General features: G+C 44.8%; 1 protein-coding gene across 1 annotated transcript in view; it reads left to right on the top strand.

Annotated features, from left to right (window-relative positions):
- The first annotated feature begins 4,319 nt into the window (after positions 1–4,319).
- LOC139412067 (lipoxygenase homology domain-containing protein 1-like) overlaps positions 4,320–23,264 on the top strand; it is a 31,923-nt gene continuing 12,978 nt past the window's right edge. Inside the window, exons 1-21 of the mRNA XM_071158862.1 lie at positions 4,320–4,425; positions 4,578–4,676; positions 4,834–4,982; positions 7,478–7,601; positions 8,066–8,175; positions 8,339–8,479; positions 8,605–8,740; positions 9,125–9,285; positions 9,504–9,590; positions 9,726–9,861; positions 9,950–10,104; positions 10,286–10,446; positions 10,639–10,715; positions 11,018–11,214; positions 11,808–12,000; positions 12,318–12,478; positions 16,409–16,576; positions 16,653–16,794; positions 16,937–17,088; positions 18,090–18,223; positions 22,952–23,100. Of these exons, the coding sequence (XP_071014963.1) occupies positions 4,320–4,425; positions 4,578–4,676; positions 4,834–4,982; positions 7,478–7,601; positions 8,066–8,175; positions 8,339–8,479; positions 8,605–8,740; positions 9,125–9,285; positions 9,504–9,590; positions 9,726–9,861; positions 9,950–10,104; positions 10,286–10,446; positions 10,639–10,715; positions 11,018–11,214; positions 11,808–12,000; positions 12,318–12,478; positions 16,409–16,576; positions 16,653–16,794; positions 16,937–17,088; positions 18,090–18,223; positions 22,952–23,100 (2,938 nt within the window). The remainder of the gene's footprint in view (positions 4,426–4,577; positions 4,677–4,833; positions 4,983–7,477; positions 7,602–8,065; positions 8,176–8,338; positions 8,480–8,604; positions 8,741–9,124; positions 9,286–9,503; positions 9,591–9,725; positions 9,862–9,949; positions 10,105–10,285; positions 10,447–10,638; positions 10,716–11,017; positions 11,215–11,807; positions 12,001–12,317; positions 12,479–16,408; positions 16,577–16,652; positions 16,795–16,936; positions 17,089–18,089; positions 18,224–22,951; positions 23,101–23,264) is intronic.

Genomic DNA, 23,264 nt, shown 5'->3' with positions numbered 1-23,264 from the left:
GACAATGTTATTACATTTTTTGGATGTCTACCTAGAATACTTACAACTAGTTGTAGACTTTCTTTATTTTACACTCTACAGTACTGTTTTAGTCACTCACTCACTCACTGACTGACTGACTGACTGACTGACTGACTGACTGACTGACTCACTCACTCACTCACTCACTCACTCACTCACTCACTCACTCACTCACTCACACACACACACACACACACACACACACACACACACACATACACACATGTCTGTGCCTCTAACTCTCTCTTTGCCATGTCATACATCCCTGCAGTTTATGAGGTGGTGACCATCACTGGAGATGAGAGGGGGGCGGGCACCGATGCAAACGTGTTTATCACTCTCTTCGGGGAATATGGCATCACTCCGAAGGTGCACCTGGCTAGCAAGTGAGTCCCCTTTGTGGGCTGTCTTAGATATTATATACAATTGAATTTTTGAATAAATAAAAGTAGTCAATTATCAGTTTGTATTTTAATCTAATTAACATTGATGTTGTTAGCCAAACTGAGACAACATGAAAAGCTCTACAGAAATCTGAACTGTAATCTAATTAGAGCCAATCCTCTCATTACACTGACATACATTAAATTGCAAAACATATATTGATTGTTTCTGTTGGTTTGAGGTTTAACACCTGTTCTTTATCCTTTTATCTCCAATATCACAGCACGGAAAAGAGGTATTTCAGTGGTAGTCTTTTACTGTTGGGTCACATTTTATCCTGTATTTTTGATTGTTGAAAATACATAATTAGTATTTTGAGCAGAACTGTCATCTGGGGTACATAAGCAAAAAAATGTAGCTCTCTCGTACAAGGTGACTTTTATCAATATATACGGCTCTATTTATTCTCATATTTGAAAATTCTAATTAGCATCAAAGTAGACATCATATCCCTGCACGTCATCTCTAGTTGAAACCCTTGCTAAACGGGTATTGTGTCAATTTAAAACTTTAATAAGTCAGTTCATAGAATTGCCAATTTAAAGAAATGTAGCCAATTTATTCACTACTACATTTAGCTAACATTAGATAGTTAATCCAGAGATTCTTACCTTTGCCTCAATTCGGTGGTCTCGTGTAGATCACCATGGTATTTGTAGTTCTTAATGATAGCCACATTAGCAGCTAATTCACATTTCATTTTTGGGGGGTAAATACACTACCGGTCAAAAGTTTTAGAACACCTACTCATTCAAGGGATTTTCTTTATTTGAACTATTTTATACATAGTAGAATAATAGTGAAGACATAAAAACTATGAAATAACACATATAGAATCATGTAGTAACCAAAAAAGTCGGTAAAAAGTATTTTATATTTGAGATTCTTCAAATAGTCACCCTTTGCCTTGATGACAGCTTTGCACACTCTTGGCATTCTCTCAACCAGCTTCACAGTCCTGATGGAGTTCCCACATATGCTGAGCACTTGTTGGTTGCTTTTCCTTCACTCTGTGGTTAGACTCATCAAAAACACATCTCAATTTGGTAGAGGTCAGGGGTTTGTGGAGGTCATCTGATGCAGCACACCATTTCTCTCCTTCTTGGTCAAATAGCCCTTACACAGCCTGGAGGTGTGTTGAGTAATTGTCCTGTTGAAAAACAAATGATAGTCCCACTAAGCCCAAACCAGATGGGATGGCAATTCGCTGCAGAATGCTGTGGTAGCCATGCTGGTTAAGTGTGCCTTGAATTCTAAATAAATCACAGACAGTGTCACCAGAAAAACACCCCCACACCATTACACCTCCTCCTCCATGCTTCACGGTGGGAACTACACATGCAGAGATCATCTGTTCACCCATACCGCGTCTCACTACGGTTGGAACCAAAAATCTCCAATTTGGACTCCAGACCAAATGACAGATTTCCAACTGTCTAATGTTCATTGCTTGTGTGTCTTGGCCCAAGCAAGTCTCTTTTTCTTATTGGTGTCCTTTAGTAGTGGTTTATTTTCAGCAATTCAACCACACAGTCTCCTCTGAACAGTTGAAGCATTTATTTAGGCTGCAATTTCTGAGGAAGGTAACTCTAATGAACGTATCCTCAGCAGAGGTAAATCTGGGTCTTCCATTCCAGTGGCGGTCCTCATGAGAGCCAGTTTCATCATACAGCTTGATGGTTTTTGTGACTGCACTTGAAGAAACGTTCAAAGTTCTTGACATTTTCCGTATTGACTTCATGTCTTAAAGTAATGATGGACTGTCGTTTCTCTTTGCTTATTTGAGCTGTTCTTGTCATAATAGGGACTTGGTCTTTTACCAGATAGGGCTATCTTCTGTATACCCCCTACCTTGTCACAACACAACTGATTGGTTCAAACACATTAAGAAGGAAATAAATACCACAAGTTAACTTTTAAGAAGGCACACCTGTTTATTGAAATGCATTCTAGATGACTACCTCATGAATCTGGTTGAGAGAATGCCAAGACTGTACAATGTTGTCATCAAGGCAAAGGGTGGCTATTTGAATCTCAGATATAAAATATATTTTGATTTGTTTAACACTTTTTTGGTTACCACGTGATTCCATATGTGTCATTTCATAGTTTGGATGTCTTCACTATTATTCTCCAATGTAGAAAATAGTCAAAATAAAGAAAAACCGTTGAATGAGTAGGTGTTCTAAAACTTTTGACCAGTAGTATATATTGAGAAAGGTCACCTTGTCCTAGAGAGATTTCAAAATGCCAAACCAGGGTAAGCCTACATGAAACACAGCCTTTATTTTACGTGTTTAAGAGTTTATAAAATAAAGTAATTGTATTATTAATAAAAATAATACTATTTCTTTAAGTGTTTATAAAATAATGGTGGAAAACCTATTGTAACCCTTTCCTTATTTGACTGATAGGCTTTATGGGTATTATGAATCATACTGTGGTATTCTATGGCTCATACTTATTGAAGAGATTTGGTTTGAACAGCAAATCATTTCTATAAGGTAAATGCAATGAAAACATAGTAAGACAAGTGTGTTTGGTAATATGATTAGTGTTTCTCCTGCTTATGTTGCATTTAGTGTTTTTGTTGGGTGTGAAAATTCAATATTTTGGAATATAAATGGAATTTGACCCGATTGTGTGTCTAAATTTCATTATTCTCAAAGTTTGTTTCGGGATGCTTACTTGATAACATGCCTGTTTTTGTTCAAGAATAATTATCTACTACCTTAATTTCAGTTGAAGCATTATGCATAAGACCTTAAAATACAGCAAGGAGTTGGGAAGTTCTTTATGCATTTTCTGTGTAGTCTCATACCTTATATCCTACTTGTATTCCCATTTCAGGAGTAGAACAGCCTTTGAGAAGAACAAAACAGACGTCTTTAGGATCAAAACTCATAACGTTGGGCCTTTGAAGAAGATACGGTACGACAGCTCCTCTGCCTTTACAGAAGACTGGACATGTGTGTAGATGTAACGTTTCCACACTATTGTAGAGCAGTGGTTCGAAATGTTAACATTTTTGTGACCCACCAAGTAGACAAAGACAATGTTTTTAGAAAAACCTTGACTTAGGTTGCAACTTAATAGAGACTTGCTATCACCCACAATTTGGGAAACTCTGCACTAGAGACCTGTGGTACTTTTACCTTTCCTTCAGGATTTAGTATGATTTGGTACAGTATATGTAGTGTACAAAACATTAGGAACACCTTCCAAATATTGACTTGCACCCCCTTTTGCACTCAGTACGGCCTCAGTTCGTCGGGGCATGGACTTTACAAGGTGTTGAAAGCGTTCCAAATGTTTACGCCAATGCTTCCCACAGTTGGGTCAAGTTGGCTGGATGACCTTTGGGTGGTGGACCATTCATGATACACACGGGAAACTGTTGAGTGTGAAAAACCCAGCAGCGTTGCAATTCTTGACTCACTTAAACCGGTACACCTGGCACCTAATGCCATACCCCATTCAAAGGCACTTCAATCTTTTGTCTTGCCCATTCACCCTCTGAATGGCACACATTCACAATCCATGTCTCAATTGTCTCAAGGCTTAAAAATCTTTCTTTAACCTGTCTCCTCCCCTTCATCTACACGGATGGAAGTGGATTTAACAAGTGACATCAATAAGGGGTCAAACCTTTCGCCTGGATTCACCTGGTCAGTCTATGTCATGGAAAGAGCAGGTGTTCTTAATGTTTTGTACACTCAGTGTATATGTTTCATTGGTTAATTGATTGATTGATTGATTGATATGTCTCCTGTAGGATAGAGCATGATAACACAGGTCTGAGTGCCAGCTGGTTCTTGGACAGAGTGGTGGTGACTGATATTACAAGACCTCACATGAGGTTCTACTTCACCTGTAATAACTGGCTCAGTAAGGTGGAGGGGGACAACCTGTTTGTCAGGGATCTGCTGGGCAGCCTCGACCCCATGGACTTGCCCAAATGTAGGTACCATGTCCGCCATCTTGGATTTGATTGTGTTGGGTGCAGCCTGTGGAAGGTTCTTGGCTGAGATTTTTGCATAATATGTGTAAAACCAGTTACAATCTGATTTAGTTGTATTATGGTTCATCAAACGTGTGTTTTTCTCTGGTAGATAATAAGTATGTAGTGAGCGTGTTCACAGCAGATGTAAAAGGCAGTGGAACGGATGCTGATGTCTTCATCAACATCTTTGGAGAGTTTGGTGACACCGGTGAGTTTCATTCCAGACAATAGGTAATTTTAATGGTTTGTTATGAGTGATTGAGAAACTAAAATGTGATATCTTGTAGGTTACTGATTTACAGTTTAGGATTCGGGCCCATAGTACTCAAACATGCTCTGTGTGTTACATCTGACCCTTTTCATAGGTGAGAGGCGGTTGGACAATAAGAAGGATAACTTTGAGAAAGGCACGGAGGACAAGTTCACTTTAGAAGCTCCCCACCTCGGCAAAATTAGGAAGATTACCCTTGGTCACAACAACAAAGGCTCTTCCGCTGGATGGTTTGTGGACAAGGTACAGTACAGTTAAAGCAAGACTTTGCTATGGCTATATGAACAGTTTTAATCTGGAGGCTCATTAGGATATAAACTCATAAAATTAAGGAACCAATGTTGCCAGCAGACCTGGGTTCAAATACTATTTCAGGTATTTTAACAACTTTTCAATACATTTCAAAACAAGTATTCAGATAACCTTTATTTGAAGAAAAACAAGTAGTTGAATATTGGAATGTATTTGGAAATACACATGGACAAAATACACTAACTCAAATACACTCCCATGCATTTAACCCAGGTAGTTTTTAATACAATTTGGTCAACTATTTGGTTTAAAAAGATAACCATTCAAATACTCAACTGAAATACTTGTTTTGGGCTGTGTATTTGAACATACTCAAATACCAGTATCACTGGGGAAGCTAAGCCAGGGGAAAAAAGCCATATTGCAACCTATGTGTTGTGATAATTGCATTGTTTGCTCTATAACCTATTAGTTGATATGCCTTGCGAACATGATATATGCCTAAGACCAAGACACATGGCAGAATAAATTCAACCACACCTTTGTTTTATCACAAAACCGGAGAGCAACCACTGTCCGGTGAAGTCCACAAAGCATTTTGCACGTAACAAACAGTCACATGACCTACAGCATGGTCAAGAAAGTTAATGTTTCCAACATTTTCAGACTACTAAGAAACTATTGATTTAGAACCATGGAGAGTTATTGTAAGTCTCAAAGTTGAGAGCTCAGAGCTGCTACACTATTCCAGCACCATTTCAACTTCAACATTTCAACATCATCAAATCACCTATACTTAGTCTAATACAGTGACAACTAAAAGATACCAAAAAACAATTTAGTCCAATCAACGTAAGCTAAATATGATTTGGCTGTCCATGGTTACTGATTTGTGTATGTGTGTGTGCTTTCCTGCAAGTAGAAAAATCATGTTGACTCACCCGGCTTGTAGAGAAACGCCAATGCCATCCTCCTCTCTTTCAATTTGAAGAAACAGTCTATGACTGTCATATAGTACATGCTTTTATTTACTACCTGGCTAAAATGCTTGCTCGCTAGCCTAACTTCCTTCCATGGGCAACGTTAGCTAGTTAACATTAACCTTCTACATCTAGCTACATAGTGAACTTCCATCCTCTCAGTTCAGGGGCACAATTTATTTTATGGTTGTATCAGAATAACCATTATAATCATTCACAAGTATGGAGAATTAATTAAAACCACAAGTTCAAATCCCTGTCTCCATCCATGGCTAATTTAGGAAAGGGGCAATTTTAGCTAGCTAGCTGGCTAGCCACCGAAGGACAAGAACACAACGAGATGCAACAATTCAAATTGATTCTAGGAGTGAAGCCAAATCCAAACTGGCTTCCCATGACACTTTCTTTTGGTGCGCTGGGACCATACACAGTTGAGCTCACTCAGTTTATCTCAACGCTGATTGGCTATTATATTATATTTGTTTTTATTAAGGGAGGCCAAATGCTCAATGGCTTCCCTTGCATTCAATGCTTATTTTATGAATACATCCCACTGTAAAAATACACAGAATAATTATTTTAAATAACAAATAATCAAATACATATGTATTTGAACCCATATCTGGTTGCCTGAACTGTTAAGACAATGTTTGTTTTAGACGGAGACTGCTGAAATGCAAGATGAAGGAACAATCCATTCATATCATTCCATATCCTGCCCTATTCTATGTTTTACTGTATGTGAGCCCCTGTTGTCTCTGGAGAGGTATTTAAGACATGTGATCCTCATCTCCTCCTCTCCTCTCCTCCCCTCCCTGTCCTCTCATCTGAGACTGGTGTCCCATCACCTCCAACACATTCCAGTTACAGTGTGGAACCATGAGATGAGTTCACACACACACGCACACACACACACACACACACACACACACACACACACACACACACACACACACACACACACACACACACACACACACACACACACACACACACACACACACACACACACACACACACACGCCAGAGGGACATCCTACCCAACCTGTAGTAAAGGGACACCAGGCCTCATTAAGGGATTATATTTCCAGTATAGGGACAGTCTGTAGATGTGATGGTGATTGCCACACACTGACACCAAAGATCACCAAGATAGACATGATTTTATTCAGGGCTAATTCAAGAAACCATAACTTGCACCTTGAAAATGTGTTATTTTAATGTATGGTCCTGTTTATATCCTGTATTCAGACCCATGAATGTGTCACCCTGTTGACTGCTTAAATGGAGGGTTGATGTAGGTGCTTGTTTATCCTCCTCCTTCCCAGAAGGACATTTGTCAAGTGTAAAGGTTTTGACCAGGGGTAACCAGGATGGTCTTTGAACCAGGAATCATGCAGTTACAGACACTGTGCCAATAGGGTTAGACCCCTTGGCAGACGCGAGGGAGGCCAGGAAAGGGGCTTGAACACAAACTGTATATTGCCCCTGGTCCTGTCCCTGCAGGTGCTCCTGGATGACATGGGAAACAAGTCTTTGTATGAGTTCCCCATCAACCGCTGGTTCGCCATCGATGAGGATGATGGGAAGATTCAGAGGGACATCCTAGTTGGAGGCAATGAGCCCACAGGTGGGGAAAGACCAGACAACACTGTATATGACCCCCAAAACAGCAAAAAGACACATTACACTATTACATTACAGTATATTCAGTATTCGGTTCATTAAGCAGATATTCTTATATATAGATTTACTTTAAGTAACAAGTAAGTAAAAGGGGGCTGAGCAGCAACAACGAAAAATAAAGTATCATATGCTAATTTCTCTGGCTATAGGAGGTGCATGTAGACATTCACAGTGCAGTTGTCTCCATATTTAGTGCAGTGACATCTGCAATGATTCATTATTTCAAAAAGGAAACGAACAGTAAATGTACAATATCTCAGACCCTCCTGATATTCATTCTAGTTTCCACACTATCAAGGTTTTGATTTGGTTCATTTTCCTGTTCACTCCTCTCTGAGTGGGTGTTCTGAAGCAGAGATGTGAGTTGGCAGAGTGTCTGATTAGCTGACACGTAACTGTACCCGCCAGGTATTGTGTACCACGTCCAGGTGGTGACAGGGAAGGTCCGAGGAGCTGGCACCAACTCCAACATCCACATGCTGATGCACGGCACCAAGGGCCTGAAGAACAGCGGCAAGGTACAGTCATACATCAAGTAGCATGTCATTTTAGAATGAATTGCATTTCCCTAGTCCAACGTGGCTACTTCCCTCCTTTTCGTCATTCATATTCATTAGAAGTCATAGGTGAAAGCAACGTGGTTTTTGTCTGTATAGTGATTGTACACGGTCTCTTCCACAGATCTTCCTGCAGGGGGGTAAGTTTGAGCGTGGTCTGACGGACATCTTTAACGTGGAGATATCTGCCCTGCTCAGCCCCCTCAGCCGAGTCACCATCGGCCACGACAATGGAGGAGTCAGCGCTGGCTGGTACTGCGAGAAGGTGCGAGTACACACATGCACACACACACACTAATATAAATAAATGACTTCCTTATATGTTTAACATCCCAATCTATTTCCAGTCAACATATGACAGTGAGTCTCTTGTGCGTGTTTATGTTCCAGATAGTGGTGTTCTGCCCGTTCACAGGGATCGAGCAGACCTTCCCTTGCAGTAAATGGCTGGATGAGAGTGAAGGTGACGGACTGATAGAGAGAGAGCTCTATGAGATGGTCTCACTAAGGCAGAGGAAACAGAAGAGTAAGCCACATTACTTGAATTCTCATTACCTCTCGGATGTAATATCTTTAATTCTCTTGCCTAGCTATTCTTAAACATTTTATCCCATTCCATGTGTAATAGATAGAAAAAAACGCTGCTTATGGTACTGTATGTCTTGGAGAATCTGAGTAGGGTGCTCCAGGGCCGCAAATATACAGAGTTCCAATTTCCATTCTCATATCAGTGGAATGTAAACATCGTATAACTTTTATTTCTAACATGGAAACCGTAAAAATTCTGACTCTCAAACGGAGTTTGCTAAACAAATTCTATATAATCTGTATCTGTGGTTTGAGGTGTTTTTCCAGAGTGTGTGTCTGTTGAGTTTGGAGAATACTTCTCAGTTTGTCTGGTCCTCTTCAGAGCACCCCTGGTCTCTGTGGATCTGGACGTCAGATCTCCCTGGCGCAGGAACAGACGCATCCGTTTACTTCCAGATCTATGGGGAGAAGGGCAAGTCAGACGAGATGAGACTGGACAACAAAGCAGACAACTTTGAACAGGGCCAGCTGGATAAGTTCATGGTGTGTATGATGTATTTAGGACAGATGGATGGACTGACAGATGGGCGGACTAAAAAGACAGACAGACAGACAGACAGAATGACAGGCAGGCAGAAGGACAGACCGACAGAATGGCAGAAAGAAAGACAGACAGACAGACGGACATACTGATTAATCGTTACTCAGATTAATTCCTGAGTAACGATGGATGTGTACTGTTCTTGTTATTCAACACACAGGTTGAGCTACCTGACTTGGGGAAGCTTACAAAATGTCGCATCTGGCATGAAAAGAGAAGCCCTTTTGCAGGGTGGCATTTGAGCAAGGTGAGCAAATGAAAACATTAAGAAATAAAATCCACAAATAAGCTTGAGGTCTCACACCCTATATAATGCACTACATTTGGCAAGAGCAGATGTGATAAGAGATTTGCCCTGTTGACTCTCTTGGTGTTTCCGCAGGCATCTCTGATGAAAACTTTGACAAAGGAGAAGTTTAAGTTCCCCTGTGAGCGCTGGCTGGATACTAACGAGGATGACAACGAGTTAGTTAGAGAGCTGCCTGCCACTGGAGACCTGATTGCTGAACCCCTGCCCTGTAAGGTCACAAAGGATCATCTACTGCATAATTTCACCCTATGCAAACATACTAGCGTTGTTAAGTGAATGCTGTTGTGTTGTTGTAGTGATAAAGTACCGTGTGACTGTGTGCACGGGGAAGTTTGGCGGCAGCGGGACGGACGCCACTGTCTTCCTCAATCTGATTGGTGACCTGGGGGACACAGGCGAACGTACGCTGGTCAACTGCAAAAACAACGTCAACAAGTTTGAGAAAGGCAACGTGAGTCCAGGAGACCCACGCTAGGCCTCTTGGAACATATCTAAGGATTGCACTATAGGCTGTTTACTCAAATGATAAATTAACAGGATTTTCCACATACCTTAGCTGTAATCGATTCACCAAGACAGTTTACATAAATGTCTTCCTCATAGATCTCTCTATCTCTCACTCTCTGATTCAGATGGATGAGTTCATTATTGAGGCGGTGTCAATCGGGAAGGTGTGGCGTGTGCGTATCGGGCACAACGGGCGGGGCGGAGGTTGTGGCTGGTACTTGGAGAAAGTGATGATCAGGGAAGAGGGACAGGCTGAGTCTCAGGTTGTAGAGTTCCCCTGCGGCAGGTGAGACATGGAACAGGAGTTTGTGGAACAGATGACTTAGCCAGGTATCTCCTAGGACAGGTATGGAATGTATGTAACATCTATGACCTTGGGCAAGATGATTGAATAGGTGCCAGGTGATCAGAGAATAAGGTCAGGTTGCGATAACAGCAGTAAGAGTTAAGACGGCCATGTTTTCCTTTACCATCTCAGGTGGCTAGATCGGAATGAGGATGACGGACAGATTGTTCGGGAGTTGGTGCCATTTTCAGACGGCCAGCGTCTTTACAGTAAGTGTTTGTGGGAAAATATATTCATATTTTTGTCATTTAGCAGGCACTTTTATCCAAAGCGACTTACAATGGTGAGTGCATACACTTTTGTTTTTCTTCCCCTGTGGGAATTGAACCCACAACGCTGTTTTTGCAAGCGCCATGCTCTACTAGCTGAGCCACACGAGAGCTGTCAACTCACTGAGAAGTTTGTTGAAGTTGTCGTACGGAGACCACATTACTGTATTTACTACATTTGTTTCACCGCCACGTGAGTGAATAAACACACCTGAACTACAACTTGTAGTTCTGCCTTTCAGATGTTAGCTATCATGTGTCGGTGAAGACAGGCAGCGTCAGTGGAGGCAGCTCGAACTCCACCGTTTTTGCGAAGCTGTATGGGGAGAAGGGAGACACCAGTAAGATGATGCTGGTGGTCTCTGACAACAACCTGCGCAACTACTTTGAGGTGGGCCGGGTGGATGTGTTCACTGTGGAGACATTTGACATTGGACAGGTACAGTAACAGTAGAATTCTTGGTTTTAGTGTTAGAGGCTATTAGAGTTGGACGGTATCCAGATATACTGTTTCTGTACCATACTGGGGTATACGGTATTAACGAATGTGCACACAAGGGCCACTACCCCTCCTCCCAAAAACAAAAATTGAAGGAAACGGGGATCTTGATCCAGGAGGGGATTGAATAGCTCTGCTGTAACCAAGAAGCTTGATCTTGACATCTAGCCACTTAGCTAGCAAGTTAGCAAACCAAATGCATATCTGGAACCCTGGGAATAATATTATTTATTTAGATAACATTTATTTTTAAGGTGTTGAAAACCATACCCTCGATATACGGTATAAACGGTATGTCGCCCAAGCCTAGAGGCGATGCCTTTATTTCTGCCAAAGTGTAATCTCTCAAAAATGAAAGATGTATATACACAAGCATTGTATACCTTATTCATACAAAACTGAATCCTTAAGATACATGCACATAAGTCAGACTTTCATTAAAATCATGTATTGATGTTAACCTGAGATGCATACAAAATTGAATATTTGGTGAATATGAGTAGAAAAATAAATGTTTTTTTTTTGTACACCAGATCAGCCGTCTGATGATTGGCCACAACAACGAGGGGATGAATGCTGGTTGGTTCCTGGACAGTGTCCAGATCATGGTGCCGGCCAGTGGGAGTCAGTACATGTTCCCCAGCCACCGCTGGCTCTGTAAGGACGAGGCAGACGGCAAGACCGAGGTGGTGATCTACCCTAGCGAGATCCTGGACATTAAACAATGTAAACACACCTATTACAATACACCCTCTTACACACCCAATTAATTATAAACAGACACACACCTATAGATGTTTACTGCTTTATTTTTTTATATACTGTACAGGGAATCCAATCAATCTCTCAGGCTATCCACACAGATATGGAAAATTGAACTAACTTAAATCCAAAGATTTTGATTGGGGCGCATAGAGGCCCAATATATATATTTTTTTGCCTCTATGCGCCTCAATCAAAATCTTTGGATATATATATATATATATATATATATAGTTGTGTTCTTCTGTAATATCATTATTTTGTTTAATCTTGTTTTGCAGTGATAAACTATGAGATAACAGTGGTGACAGGTGATGTGAGCTTTGCTGGAACCAACGCTAACGTTTTCATCCAGATCTACGGTGGTAAGGGCAAGACAGAGGTCGTCAATCTGGCCAGCAGGTCCAACAACTATGAGAGAGCAACTACCGAGATATTCAAGGTCATTATTGTCATATTTCATGTCAATACTTTTTTTCTGAGAATCTATTTGAGACAAACTGACATTATTCAATAGCATACAATATCGTTATAGACACAGTAATATTAGAAACGGGTAAGTAAATGGTTTGAAAATATGAATAACACCAATGAAGTGTGTGTCTTCACCGGGGATAGTATTAAATATTATAGTCTGACAGGGATCAGGGTACACTCTTAGAAAAAAGGGTACGGTATTGTTCCCTGGGATACAAAAGGTAAAAATACATACATTGTACCTTCAGAGGTACACATATGATCTAGGGCTGGGAATTGCCAGGGACCTCACGATACAATATTATCATGATACAATATATATTTGCGTTTCAATACTGTGATTTGTATTGCGATTTCATGGTCCAAACATTGCTCACCATATGTCTGCTGCAGAGGGATAAGAGAAAGCCATGAGAAAACTAGTTTTGATCAGTCATGGAAATGAAAGCGCTGAAAACAAATTGGTTCTCTATTTAGAAAGATGGAGAACAAGCTATGTAGGAAAAATCTTAGAGTTTTGGTGCAGGTACAGCCAACTAGTGTAACAATTGTATTGTGATATTGTCAAAACGATCTAATATATCGTCAAATAATATCCTGATATGTAGCCATTTAGACTTTTTCCCCCATTACTAGTATGATCTCACATGGTACTGTTCGGTACATTTTAGGGTACATGTGCAAAAAAAAATAGTATAATGGTACATTTGTGTATCCAAACATTTGAATATAAAAGCTACAATCATCACACTCCCAACGTACTGTGAAGGTACATTACTGTTTCCCAGGGTACAAACTTATTTTGTGTACCTTCACCTCTTGATGGTATTGATGTAACGCTCATCTGAAGAAGAGGGAGTGGACCAAAGCGCGGTACGTGTTCATGATGTTTATTAAAATCTGAACACTAGAACAAAATAACAGAGCAAAAAATGACAACGACCAGTTCTGTCAGGTGCAGCAACACAAAACAGAAAACTACCCGCAACACAGGTGGGAAAAAGCTGTCCAAGTATGATTCTCAATCAGAGACAACGATAGACAGCTGCCTCTGATTGAGAACCACACCTGGCCCGAACACAAAATAGAAAACATAGAAATAAAGAAACTAGAATGCCCACCCTAGTCACCCGGACCTAACCAAAATAGAGAATAAAACCCTCTATGGCCAGGGCGTGACAGTACACCCCCCCCCCCCCCCCCCCCCCCCCAAAAGGTGCGGACTCTGGCCGCAAAACCTGACTCTTTAGAGACTTACCCTTTGGGTCTAGACGGATGGACTGTCTGACTGCGTACCATTGAGGGTGGCTTTTGTGGAACATAGACTTGATCTGGGTGGGCCTCCTTTATGGCGGCGGCTCTGGTGCGGGATGTAGACCCCCTCCGCCTCTAGCTCCCCCCACTTAGGTGGCGCCTCTGGTGCAGGGACCCTTGCCACCGACCCCGGACTGGGCACCCTCGTTGCTGGGGGCCCCGAACTGGGCATCGTCGTTTCTGGAGGCTCCAGACTGGAGACCGTCGTTGCTGGAGGCTCTGTGCCATGACTCCTCGCTGGAGGCTCCATGCCATGACTCCTCGCTGGAGGCGCCGTGCCATGACTCCTCGCTGGAGGCTTCGTGCCATGACTCCTCACTGGAGGCTTCGTGCCATGACTCCTCACTGGAGGCTTCGTGCCATGACTCCTCACTGGAGACTTTGTGCCATGACTCCTCACTGGAGACTTCGTGCCATGGATCATCACTGGAGGCTTCGTGCCATGGATCATCACTGGAGGCTTCGTGCCATGGATCATCACTGGAGGCTTCGTGCCATGGATCATCACTGGAGGCTTCGTGCCATGGATCATCACTGGAGGCTTCTTGCCATGGATCATCACTGGAGGGAGGAGACATATGGGCAGTCTGGTACGTGGAGCTACCACAGGGCTCACAAGGCTGGGGAGACTTACAAGAGGATTAGTTCTGGGCGCAGTCACAGGACTCACCAGGCTGGAGAGACATACAGGAGGCCCTGTCCTTGGCAGAGGCACCGGATACACTGGGCTGTGGAGGCGCACTGGAGGTCTCGAGCTAAGAGCCTGCACAACCCATCCTGGCTGGATGGTGACTTTGGCCCGGCACGTGCAGGGCGCAGGCACAGGACGCACTGGGCTGTGCAGATGCACTGGAGACACAGTGCGCAGACCCTGCACAGGATATCCTGGGCTGTAGAGACGTACTGGAGGTCTGGAGAGCAGGGCTGGCACAATCCTTCCTGGCTGGATGCTCACCCGAGCCCGGCAGATGCGGGGAGCTGGTATGTAGCGCACTGGGCTAAGAACGCTTACTGGATACACCGTGCGCTCCACCGCATAACACGGTGCCTGACCAGTACGACGCTCCCTCCGGTAAGCACGGGGAGTTGGCTCAGGTCTCCAACCTTGCTCAGCCAATCTCCCCGTGTGCTCCCCCAAAAAATGTTTTGGAGTGGCCTCCCGGTCTTTAGTGCCAGCCTTGTCCCCGTGTAATACTTGGCCCTTTTACTAGCTGCCTCCGCCTTCGTTGCTGCTTCGACCTGTTCCCATGGCAGGCGATCTTTTCCGGCCAGGATCTCCTCCCATGTGTAGGATCCTTTGCCATCCAGGATGTCCTCCCATGTCCAGTCCTCCTTACCACGCTGCTTGGTCCTTTGGTGGTGGGTAGTTCTGTAACGCTCGTCTGAAGAAGAGGGAGTGGACCAAAGCGCAACGTGGTGCGTGTTCATGATGTTTATTCAAATCTGAACAAAATAACAAAGAGCAAAAACGACCAGTTCTGTCAGGTGCAGCAACACAAAACAGAAAACTAGGCGTCTCACAGTACGGACATTGCAATTTATTGCCCTGGCCACATCTGCAATCCTCATGCCTGGGCATCTTTCTTTTGGTGTTTTTCAGAGTCAGTAGAAAGGCCTCTAAGTTTTCATAACTGTGACCCTAATTGCCTACCGTCTGTTAGTGTCTTAACGACCGTTCCACAGGTGCATGTTCATTAATTGTTTATAGTTCATTGATCAAGCATGGGAAACAGAGTGTAGACCCTTTACAATGAAGATCTGTTAAGTTATTTGGATTTTTATGAATTATCTTTGAAAGACAGGGTCCTGAAAAAATAATGTTTATGTACATAATTGTACCCCAGTTCATACTTCAGATACCTTACAGTTCCTTTTTCAGGACCCTGTCTTAATTCATAAAAATCCAAATAACTTCACAGGTCTTCATTGTAAAGGGTCTAAACACTGTTTCCCATGCTTGATCAATGAACAATAAACAATTCATGAACATGCACAAATCACTCTGAGAGCCACCATCTGACCACTGACGCAATGTTGTCGTTCACGCTCATTTTTCAAAATAAAAACCTGAAACTATGTCTAATGACTGTAGACACATTAGGGAAGCCATAGAAAAATGAATCTGGTTGATATCCCTTTCAATGGTCAATAGGGATGCATAGGTACGCAGAGGTTTCAAAATAAGAGTAACTTCCTGATTGGATTTTTCTCAGGCTTTCGCCTGCAATATCAGTTCTGTTATACTCACAGACAATATTTGTACAGTTTTGGAAACTTTAGAGTGTTTTCTATCCTAAGCTGTCAATTATATGCATATTCTAGCATCTGGCCCTGAGAAATAGCCCGTTTACTTTGGGAACGTTATTTTTCAAAAAATGAAAATAGTGCCCCCTAGCCTTAAGAACAACTCTTAACCTTTTTTTCTGAGAGTGTGCGGGATAAGCAAACCTGCAGTTACATGGCAAGGTTTTTTTGCTATAAAGGTCTAGCCATATTGGTGGAGGGTGGATACCGAGAAGTTACATTCTGAGAGGCCACAGTGTAACAAAGTCTGGCTTCTGTCCTGACAACTGTACTGTAGATAGAAGCCAGCAATGTAGGAAAGATCTTCAAGGTGCGTATCGGCCATGATGAGGCGGGGATCGGCTCCGGCTGGTTCCTAGAGAAGGTATACGTCAAACACCTAATCATGGGCATGGTGACCAAGGCGAAGAAAAAGGATGACAAGAAGAAGAAGAAGAAAAAGAAGGTAAATCAAATATTTTTTCAGTTTCCTGTACTTTGTAATATCAGACTTTCTCAATAACGCTCTATTCTATTCTCAGGAGACGGAGGAGGAGACAGAGGAAGTGTTGCAGGAGATAGTGCAGACATATGTATTCCCCTGCTCACGCTGGCTGAGCCGGGGGGAGGAGGACGGGGAGCTGGTGGTGGAACTGCTTCCTGAGGATACAGACCAGCTGGAAGGTACTGGAGAGGGGAGAGGAGAGAAGAGGATACATTTTTTGTTGTTTTGCAGCAAGTAGACAAATAATACAGTCACAAACAAACACATTAACTTATGGATCAAACTAAGTCTGACTTACCTATCCTATGTATTGTCTGACAGAGAACACCTATGAAGTGTGCGTCTTCACCGGGGACATGCTGGGGGCTGGGACTGACGCCAATGTCTACATCAATATTTATGGGGAGAACGGGGACACAGGGGAGCGCCTCCTCAGGAAGTCAGGCAACCTCAATAAATTTGAGTCAGGGCAGGTGAGAGAGGAGTCACACTACATGGGGAGAAAATTAACACTTACAGGAAACCAATTGGTCTTACAGGAAAACAATGGGTCTTACAGGAAAACAATGTGTCCATTGAAGTTAAGCAGTGCTTTACTTAGCAAACACTGGTCTACAAAGTATATACTGTAGCTGGTATAGGGAGACCGGACTTTGGCCTAGTTCTGCATGATTCCAGGTATTCTTGTAGCTTGGGTACCTGACTTTGTGTGCATTCTGCAATGCTACAATGTTGCTTTAATAAACTGTCACCCAGGCAAGTGCTATTGTACGTGGAATGCCCACAATGCCCTCATTAGCTTTACATATCCCTTGGGAAATCAATAATCAGACCCTCACTAGACACAAAACACATATTCAGCAATATGAGCTTCCATGCAGACTGTTGCTCTGAGTGTTTCTCTAGGATTACATTAGGTCCATTAGGCCATCTGTGACTAAGAGCTGGAAGTAGTCGCCAAAGTCACTGAACCTGTCACCCTGTCTGTCGCTACATTGACAAACCTGATAGCGTGCATCCTCTTATTCAAAGTAGCGTAGGTATATGTTTACTAATCACTAAATGTGAACCAGTGAATTATTGAGCTTAAGTTTTGGCTCTTTGGAGCAAGGAGAAGTACACGTCCACAAACAATGTGTTTTATTTATTGCATCAGCCTAGAGAGGGACCTCTTGTCATGAATCAGTGACACACTTTTATAAGACCTTATTTACCAAATGAGTAGATAGTGTGCTATGTGGGAAATATGAGACCGTTTTGAGACTCTTTCTATGGAAGATGACAGACTTTTATTCAAGACTGCTGTTTTGGCACCTCTAATCATCTGGTGTATACATGTTACAAATCCCTTCTTACTAAAACAGTACAAGGACAGCTGAAGAACCCTTTATGGTTCTAGGTAGCAAAAAAACATCAGTTGCAAGAGTAAAGAATCCCCAAAAGTCTTTCTGTCAATGTTGCTGTTGTCATACAGGAGGATGTGTTCACCATAACAGCCATTGAGCTGGGCCCCCTGCGGAAGCTACGCATTCGTCAGGACAACGCAGCGTCTTACTCCTCTTGGTACCTGGATCGCGTGGAGATAGTGGACACCAAGGATGACACCACGTAAGTCACTTTTGGGTGCATCCTAATAGTCTGAGGAGAGGAGGCTACTTTAAACTATTGAGATTCACCCAGACAGGAGTCACTTCCTCTCGTTTATTCCATATTGTAGCTACACTCACAAATGATCTTATCACTATCCTAGATATGACAGAATACTCACTCTCATGGTTGAACATAAAGTGTATCTGTGTGCAACAACAAAGTGTGTGACTGAATATGGTTCTCTTCCAAATAATAGTTTGGTGTCTCACTATGAGGATTTGCTCGATAGCTAATTCAATACAAAATAATCCAATCACACAACGTCTGTCACAGACAATGGTGGACAATGAGTGGACAATGAGCCCTCCCTCATAAGTGGCCACGCACCCGCCCTCTGGTCATTCTCACTCTCTTACTTGCGAAGATCACTACGCTCTCTATGCTCTCCTGAGCGCCACTTGATCCCTGTCTTCCTGCTTAATGTTTTCAGGTGAGCCGTAAAGGTAAACGCTACTGAATGTAGGACGTCAGCTCTAGTCTTTGTGTTGAGTAATGACCCGAAGGAAAGTTTTTGCTTCGAGTAGAATTAGTTTCTGGTTGTAGCTAGTGTCACACGGCTAGCTACTGAAGCTAGCTCACGCCGCAAGTCAAGCTAACCACCATTAGCTCTTCCTACCTGCCCAGACGGCATCGGGGCGCCAGAGGAGAGGCGGTCCCCGGCAGGACCCCTGACACACCCTTCCCCGGCCTCGGCTGCTTCGCCCAGTCTCAAAGGGCAAAGTGGGAGGAGGGTGTGGAGTCCAATTCTGGTGCCGGCTCCCGTCTTTCAGGGGCCTTCGTGTCACCACGGTGGCCTACCCCCTGAAGAAGAAAACCCTGCGGCTGGAGATCTCCTCACTCCTGGACAAGGGTGCCATCCGCATGATCGAGACATCAGAACGGCTAGGTGGGCTCTACTCCAATTATTTTGCGGTCCCAAAAAGAGACGAAGGGTTGCAAGCGATTCTGGACATCCGCAATCTCGATGGGTACTTGAAGGTACTGAGGTTCTACATGCTGTCCCCAGCCCACGTGTTGCAGGCCGTGTCCAGGGACCAGTGGTTTGTGACGCTGCGTATTTCCATGTTCCTGTTCACCCAGCTCATTGGTACCTCCGATTCACTTTCAAAGGGACGGCTTATGAATTCATGGTTCTTCCCTTCGGCCTCTCCTTGGCACCCCGTACTTTCACAAAATGCATGGACGCTGTCCTGGCACCTCTCACGTCCCGGTGATTTGATGATCCTCAATTACCTGGACGATTGGCTGATTTGTGCTCCGACCAGGACCCAGGTCCTGTCAGACAGAGACATGCTCCTGACCCACATCAACCCCTTTCGGCAAGGGCGGGTGGTATCCGCCCTGACCTGACAACGCCTGTTGGGCTTTCTCCATCTCCGACCTCTTCAACGGTGGTTCAACTCCCACCGGCTACACCTGAATGCGCCACCGTCACCGCCAGCTATGGGTGACCGCACAGTGCCTCAGGGCATTGTTGAGGTGGCTCTGTCGCTCCTTTCTCTCAGGTGGGGTGGAGATGCAGAGGATGTGCCGCTGGGAACTGGTCAGCACACACGTCTCCCAGATTGGCTGGGGGGGGTGTGACCAAGGGCAGGTCGGCCTGCGGCTGTTGGCTACCCCCTTGGAGCGGCAGGCACATCATCTGAAGGGAAGACATGTCCTGGTGAGATCGGACAACACCACAGTGGTGGCTTACATCAACCATCAGGGTGGACTTATGGCACGGGAGCTTCTTCTCTGGGCTCAGGGACATCTAGTGTCTCGCACGTACCTGGCATCCTGAATGTGTCAGCAGATATGCTCTTGAGGGAGGGCCCGCCACCTTGGGGCTGGGGCCTACATCCCCAGGTGGTGCAGCACCTGTGGGACAAGATCGGGAGGGCTCAGGAGGACCTGTTTGCCTCCCTGGACAATGCACACTCCATGTTAGAGCCACCAGGGCCTCTGAGCTTGGATGTTCTGGCTCATGATTGGCCAGGGCTGGAGCTTTAGGCATTCCCCCTTTTCCCCTGATCCAGGCTGTGCTGGACAGGACCAGGATGGCTGAGCATCGTCTGCTGCTGGTGGCTCCATACAACCCTGGTTTAGCCTTCTTCTGTCCTTGTTGTCTGTGACACTGCCCCTGAGACCCGACCTGCTGTTTCAGCCCGGGGGAACTCTGTGGCATCCGAGACCGCACCGCCTCAGTCTGTGGGCTTGGCCGCTGAACGGCACCAATGGTCCTTGTTAGGAGGGCGTAATGAACACCATGCCGAGGGTACAGGCTACAACCGCGGCATACCAGTTGCGCTGGCGGTTGTTCTGCTCTTGGTGCACTGGTATTGAGGTTGTGCCCGAGTCGTGCGGGGTGCAGTATGTCCTCCAATACCTGCTGTCTCGCTTGGATGAGGGCTTGGAAGCCTCTACACTGAAGGGTATTTGGCCGCTATACCTGCCTGCCATGTGGGATGGATGGACAGGCTTATTGGGGTGCCATCCCTTGACCTCCAGGTTTATGAAGGGGGTTCGCTCCCTGAAACACCTCTCTATGAAGGTGGCTTTCTTGGTAGTGATTACTTCCATGAAGAAGGTGGGAGGAGTATATCTCTCCACCCAACTCTTCATTCTTTCCAAAGGTTCTGTCAGACAGGCATGTGAACATCCCTTTTATCCTGTCTGCTTACGACCCCCCGGCAGTGGCGAGGGAGTCTGGGCCTTCCTCCCGCATGCTGTGCCCTGTGCGGGCACTGGCTGCCTATGCGGAGCGGACACGGTCAGTGAGAACAACAGGCCAGCTCTTTGTCTACTATGGTGAGCAAGCCCTGTGGGCTGGGCTATCAAAGCAGAGACTCTCTCACTGGATCGTGGACACAATTACGACAGCATACTGCTTGGCTGGCAGGCCAGTGCTGGGATCTGTTGTGGCACATTCAACACGAGGTGTGGCTGCGTCCTGGGCTCTAGTGAGAGGAGTGCCCCTCGCTGACTTCTGTGCTGCGGCCAGCTGGGCTTCCTCTTGCACCTTTGCTAGGTACTTTCGGGTAAATGTGGCACCTCCCTCAGCGGTTGGTTCAGCGGTCCTGGGCGTCGCCTCCCCTTCCGGGGACTGTGCCGGGATCCCCTTTCCACATTGACGGCCCCTGCGTCTCGGTCCCGCGCTGGGTGGCCAGGTCCCTCTACCACCGATTAAGTCTGGTACAGATATAACAATATATCGGAGTCATCCAATATAGTGAAACATAACAAAGGTTACGTATGTAACCACGGTTATGTGATCTATATGGATCACTCAAATCTTCTACGGTGCTGAGGCGCCTCAAAAATGATGTTGAGAACGTGTGTCGCGGCCATGGGGTCTATATATAGGGGCGGACCTCAGCCGTGACACAGGTCTTCATGGGAGAAAATCTGTAAATCCTCACCTTGGATGTATCCCTCCGCTGCGGAATGATACCAATATATTGGAGTGATAGCTCACATAACTGTGGTTACATACGTAACCTTCGTCTCTTCCCATCAAAACAGTCCCTTTTAGCGTCGCTGCCCCCATAGGCACAGGCACTACAATATTGAGCTTGGCCACGTCCCGCCTGTAGACATCGATACGCCTGTTTTTCTTATCTGGCAAAGATGCTCTGCTCAGGGCGTTGGAGAGCCTTGAGCCTAGGGCTTCCTCGTCCCCTTCTTCCTTGTCGGGGAAGAGACGGCTAATGCTGTAGCCATCTTTCTCATCTAAAACGAGCTGCTAGGTTGTCAAACAGCAGCTGAAGGTCTGCGGGGAAACCATCCATTACCTCTGCCCGGAAGTGATGGAATTGGGGTTGTGGGGCCGCCTCCTCGCTGTGAGGGGTCTCGTGGAGGGCCTGCTCTGTGTAGTCTCCATTTGAGGTCGGTTCTCGGCCACTCTCTACAATGCACGCAGGACTCAGGTTCATCCCCAAGCAGTCGATACGCGAGTGTGTATCCTTGGCTACTATCATGTCCCCACATGGACACAGGTGTGTGGGTGCTGGGGCAGGAGCTCTGCTCGGTTCACCCTGTGAAGCGGTTGCGGGTTCCTTGCCACGAGAAGAACACAAAGGTTGTGTACGCGGGCAAATCATAAGCTAGCTAGCGTACGCCTCGTGGTTAATAGCCTAGCTAGTTAGCACAATGTTAGCCAAAGAAAAGTGTTGTGCAGCATAGTCCTTTGGCGAACAAAGAGCCTGTCTTGACCGTCCAGCTGTGAAGCGGGGTCGGTCGGTCTAGTCAAGGCTAAGAGTAAACGTAGGTTGAACTTAACCAGAGAGAAAGCTGACAATTATACTGTCTGAGCAGATAGGAAGAGCTAGTGGTGGTTAGCTAGCCGGGTTAGCTAAGCCTTGCGGCGTGCTTTAAACAAGTCTCAGTAGCTAGCCATGTGATGCTAGCTACAACCGAGCAGATTCAAACAGTTAAACAGCAAGACACGGATCAAGTCGTGCTGAGGAGAGCTTAGAGAGTGTAGTGATCTTCACAAGGAAGAGAGGGAGAATGACCAGAGGGCGGGCGCGTGGCCACTTATATTCAGAGAGGGGCTCCCCTCAATGGCCAATCGACCTCTGTCTGTGAGAGATGTTGTGTGATTGGATTCTTTCGCTATGAAGCGAATTCCCATAAGAGACACCTCACTCTATTATCATAGAACTGGAGTTACGCAAGTAATGTTAAGTATCTGTCTTGACACAGGTACTACTTCCCATGTAACCGTTGGCTGGCGGTGGATGAGGATGATGGACAGATCGCCAGGGAGCTGGTGCCCGTGGATGAGGCCTTCATGAAGAGGGACGATGATGAGGAGGGGACAGGTGCAGCTACCCTGGGGCTTGAGCAGAAAGGTAAGAGCCTCGACCAGTGTGGGTGTTTTTGCTGTTGACAACTCCTCAGTGGTTAACACGAAAGTTGTTTTGATGATTCATATTATTAGTGTCTATAATAACTTTAATAACAGTATTATGAACAGTCAATAACAGATCGCTCTCTTGTTATTTTTGCTTGTTTT

Source organism: Oncorhynchus clarkii, chromosome 6 (assembly GCF_045791955.1).
Source record: "Oncorhynchus clarkii lewisi isolate Uvic-CL-2024 chromosome 6, UVic_Ocla_1.0, whole genome shotgun sequence".
Classification (NCBI taxonomy): domain Eukaryota; kingdom Metazoa; phylum Chordata; class Actinopteri; order Salmoniformes; family Salmonidae; genus Oncorhynchus; species Oncorhynchus clarkii.
This window is presented reverse-complemented; position numbering and strand designations above follow the sequence as displayed.